We start from the raw sequence: 5,147 nt of genomic DNA, 5'->3' as shown, positions 1-5,147 counted from the left end.
TAAATCATAGGCAATCTTGTATTATTGCAAAACATCACATAGCTGAGGTGTCCTTGAAAACACTAGTAATCTAACCCTAAAAATTCCAATAACCCTATAACACCGTAACTTCATAACCCCATAACCCCATAACTAATAAATCATAGGAAATCTGTATTATGACTAAACGTAACGTGGTTGAGGTTATATTAGAAACCTATGCATTCAAACCCCAAAACCCCCATGATCCTACAATTCATAACCCCACGATTCCCTAACCAGTACTTCCAGTAACCAGTTTGAGTATTTGATCTTCCAATGCTCAAAATATTACTTTAAATTGTTTTCTCAAGTATTTACAAATTATTGTTGTTTTTGTTGTAAAGCTTACCTTATTCTTATTATTTCACCCTATTTTGGGGATGTGGATTAGGATTTACCATTAGAAAATACACAAAATCTACGTACTCATGTCTTTACAGTGTTATTTGTGAATAGTTGAATGATGGTTTAAAAAAAATAATAGTAGCAAAGTATAAATTTATTAGAAGCTACTATGTGACAACATCAGAATTTGCTTCAATCCAATCCAAATGTTTCGCCACGTTCGTGAAAATTGAGGGAGAACATAATTCACATAGAGTTGTACCAATAGACACCAAACCAATTTGGATACCATTGTGTATCAGCGGTCCCCCAGAATCTCCTCGACAGGTACCTTTGTTTTTATAACCGCTAGTGCATAGGTTCAATTCCGTTACATACGCTATGTCATAAATATTTCTATTATAATAATCTCCACAATTTACAAGTGGCTGAATTGCAACGTTAACATATTTTAAAACCGGCGAAATATCTTTTAAACTTTCGGGGTGGTCCAAATCTGCCGTGAGGCCCCATCCAGTACTTGTTACAACTGTATTTTCATAAGTGTTGTTAACTTCACTTCTGGATGGTAATTTAATCGTTTGGATGTAATCGTTAAGTGTGACTGTTTCAGACAATCTGAGTATTGCTATATCGTTCTGGTAGTCGGTTCTGTTGTATTGTTCGTGGACGTGAATTTCTGATGCTGTCAGACGAAGTTGTGTGTCTTCATCGGCAGTAAGATTGTGTGCACCTAATATGATTTCTACAGTCGAGATACTGAAATAAAATGAGAAAAAGTATTTTTAGTTTTCAGAACAGTGTTTAAAATGAAGTGCGTATTGTGTACTGTTGCTACGTGGTCGTTACTTCATTAACAGAGTTACAAAGAAAGTACCCCACAGTGTTTTGACTAGCGAGTGGTTTGTGTTTTAACCTTAATTATATGACAAAAAATTAAAATTCTAATATAATTACACTCACACTGTTGCACAATGAGCTGCAGTCAATACATAGTTATTTGACACCAGTGACCCTCCACAAAATGAGTTACCATTTATCAATAGGCCGACTTGAAATGGATATTCATGGGGAACAGCTTCCTCTCCACCAATTATACGTGGGATAGTTGGAGATAAGTCGACATATTTTCCTTGACGCAACCACCAGTCTGCAGCACCCTAAAGATGTTACGAATTTTAAACAAATTTGATCCAATAGATATATTGCGCTATTCTAGATAGAAAACTGGATAACTGATATACACCAGTTTTGAAAAATAATATAAATTTTATCTAGGCGCAAATAACCAAAGAAATAATTAATTCCATATTAATTTAAGTTTACAGCATACCGACCCAGGAACAATAAGTACTGGAGAGGTACAGGACAAGATGTTCCAAGGTTTCACTTTCACAAGCCATTCGAGACTCGAAGATTAGAACAAATGGGAGGACAAGATTGATACTCTGGAAAGATGGAACCTGGTATGGTTGACGGAGGGCAGGGGGACTGGGGCAGGAATATATAAGGCTTCTTTTGGTTATATCAGCGGACAGTCTTAGAACAGTTCAAAATAGTTACCCAAGTGTATTGTCTGTATGTTTTGACTTAGATGTTCTTATGAATGGAATGGTCAACTGATTTGAACCGTCTTAGAACCGTTCTGTGTCGGAACCAAAACAAAGCTTGCGACTCAGACCCAGATGGAGCAAATTACATTCTGGCGAGGTTATAAACAGAAACTCAGGTACATATTATCTGACAGTCAATCAGCAATTAAGGCATTAGACACACATAAGCTAAATTCAAAACTTGTGTGGGAATGTTTACAAATACTGACTGAACTAGCTACCACTAATACAGTTAGATTGTGCTGGGTGCCAGTACACAAAGGCATTGACGGAAATGAGAAAGCGGATGAACTTGCTAGGAAGGGATCCGAAACAGAGTTCATTGGTCCGGTGTCTTTCTGTGGCACATCTCCCAATGTGGTCAGGGGGGCTCTGGGCAAATGGACTGAATCAAAACATAGTTTCTTATGTACTGACTTGAATAGAACCTAACCACAGGTAAAGAAGAAGTTTACATCAGAAGTAATGAAGTAAATAGTGTTCGGAACTAACAGCAGACTTGACTCGAAAATCACAAGCTTCCCTAAGAATAATGTTTATTTTTCTTTGTTACGTATATGTTGCAATCAGTAAAACCTACGGTTCTTTTTTGGTATCTTACTTTTGTAACACAATCTATTGATAACTAAGTATTGTAATTATTACTCGATTATTGGTTTATAATTAGTAGGAACTATGATACAAATCTTTTAATGGTATCTTATCTTGAACAGAATAACAATATTTTTTTACCAATTTCATTGGGATTCAAGTGTAGTACAAAGTTAGCTATCGATATACTATTTTATCTGCTCCCACTATAGTAAATAGACTCTATTAATACATTGTTTTTAAGGAGGTAAGTGGATTTTATCATAGAAGTGGAACTTGCTATGGACAACGAGAGGTAAGTGAGGTAACTTATCTCCCTAGGGAAAAAAGCGACTGCGAGTTATAAATGCATATTTTATGCACAAATGAACAGAAATATTTGATGAACATTTTATTAATTAATACGAAGGAATATTTGTAGCAATTATACAGTTATTACATTTTTAGTAACATTTATAAAATCTGGATAAATAATTATTCCCCTCTGTAGTAAATAATACTTACCTCTTTATGATGTAAATAACTTTATCATAACAAAATATATAAATATTTACAATATTTTAAATACTTTCTACATTATATAGTAATTAATAGTTATACTATACTCGTATAAAAATTAAAAATATTATCCTTGTAAGTAAAAAGTCTAAAAATAAGACTGCACTAACATTGGGTTGTTGATTTCACATATGTCACATATTTTCCTGTTCATTTCTGCGCAACTTCTATAAAATATTTGTAATGACTTAAAAATTTTTCAATATATACGTTAAAATATTAGATTATTGCAATCCATATGCAATGATGGACTCGCCTTACTTGAGGTGAATTAAAGATTAATTCTCTTACTTGAATAAATTTCGATAAGATAGTAGATAATTAATATAATTTTTATCCATAAAAATAGTAAATTATAATAGATATAATTTTCAAAGTCATTGTGTCCTGCAAAAATAAATGATTTACTTACCGATAAGTTACATACAGACAAGAGTATTAAAAATCCTGTAGCCAGAATCATTTCAACTCACTTTTATGAAGAGATATCAAAATCTTCAGTGCACTTATATTTATACTTTCATGTCATTGATAGATAAACCATTCATATCAAAGAAATTATCTTTAGAAAAGAAAGGTATCAAAATAGTTGACAATTCGATAACGAATTCCATTTTAATTTTATTGAAATCTTAAAACATAAATGACAATAACGGTTACAATGTAATAGCTAATTCTGCATCTATTCAGTATTTATGAGATACAATTATTGCGTCCCACAAACAAGTCTATTGTTAGAAGGCACATTTTGGTCAAAAAATTTGTATCGTACTCTCGGGATTTTACAGCATACACTGAAAGAAATGTGACCATAAACTATATTATTGTGTAACTAGTATACAACGTTGTCTTTTCTTTACGAAATTATAGCTGTAACTGTTATTAAAGTGTTCCATACTCGCTATTACTACATCATGTTCCTTTATCTCATGTAAAGTTTATTACTATCAGCGGTTTCTAATAGGGCACACAATTTTTAAAATTTAGACAAGATATATATATGAAAAACAAAACAATTAAATTATTATGTATCCCGCAAAACATGTATCTATACTGTTTATTCTCATCCAACTAGAAGAAGCGTAATAACCGATGCACAGGGGACTGTCGCAAATTTTACGATCATAACCGATTATGCACCAAGAGGTGACGATCACAACTAAAAACGGAAACAATCAATATGAAAACATAAACCCTATACCAAATATATATGTAATTCATTATAACCTTTATTTCATAGATGCATAAGATGTATTATGTAAGCCTCAATTCTTGAGGCTTACATTATATTATCTGTATCTTAAAATTATTTCTATTTGTCCTGGTAATGTGAAATAAACTATAAACAAGCATGGTTCTGTTTTGAAGTAAATGATCTATATACAGGGTGTAAGAAGTTTTACTACCATTATATCAGCATGAAATAGAGTAATTATAAATTAACAAAAAAAGTTGTATATTACAGGGGCGTAAGATTAACAGTTTTCAAAATACAGCGAGTATTAATATTGAACAGTTTCATCAAAACGTGACAACAGCGCTTAACCTAACGCTACACAGCTGGTGCATACCACGTGTGCACGCCGCAGACTTGTCCTACGGAAAAAATGTAAACAATTATTATTGTGAAACATTTAGTAAATTTCAAGATAATGGTTTTCCAGTTCTTCGTTTCTTATAAATTTCAGTTTCAGTATTGGGTCACTCGGTATTAAATTACATGCAACAATAGAAGCTTATACTTTCCTTTGTAATGAAGAAGTTCGAAACTTATAAACCTTGTATAAAAATGAACTAGATTTGCTGTGATTTTGGAAGTGATATTGAAAGGGAAAACTTGTTTTATAGTAAAAGTTGGATAGGCGCCTTTCGGGATCATAAACAGAAAGTTTAATATAATAAAAGAACTGCGAGACCCTTTATAAGTTTGAATTTCCACTTATCATCTTGTCAATATCCTCCAATTTATAACGAAAGTTTTTTTGCACTTTAATTAGAGGAACAAAAACTGTAGACGTT

At 32.5% G+C, this 5,147-nt stretch overlaps 1 protein-coding gene across 1 annotated transcript; it reads right to left on the bottom strand.

The window, feature by feature from the left end:
• Positions 1-502: 502 nt before the first annotated feature.
• On the bottom strand, positions 503-3,644 carry LOC108905225 (brachyurin). The gene is made up of 3 exons (XM_018708017.1): positions 3,541-3,644; positions 1,330-1,526; positions 503-1,125 (listed from the first exon to the last, which is right to left on the bottom strand). The coding sequence occupies exons 1-3, from the start codon at positions 3,589-3,591 to the stop codon at positions 534-536; spliced, it is 840 nt and encodes a 279-aa protein (XP_018563533.1). The 5' UTR covers positions 3,592-3,644; the 3' UTR covers positions 503-533.
• Between the last annotated feature and the right edge of the window lie 1,503 nt (positions 3,645-5,147).

The sequence above is a fragment of the Anoplophora glabripennis genome, unplaced genomic scaffold (genome assembly GCF_000390285.2).
Source record: "Anoplophora glabripennis isolate ALB-LARVAE unplaced genomic scaffold, Agla_2.0 scaffold68, whole genome shotgun sequence".
In the NCBI taxonomy this organism is placed as follows: domain Eukaryota; kingdom Metazoa; phylum Arthropoda; class Insecta; order Coleoptera; family Cerambycidae; genus Anoplophora; species Anoplophora glabripennis.
This window is presented reverse-complemented; position numbering and strand designations above follow the sequence as displayed.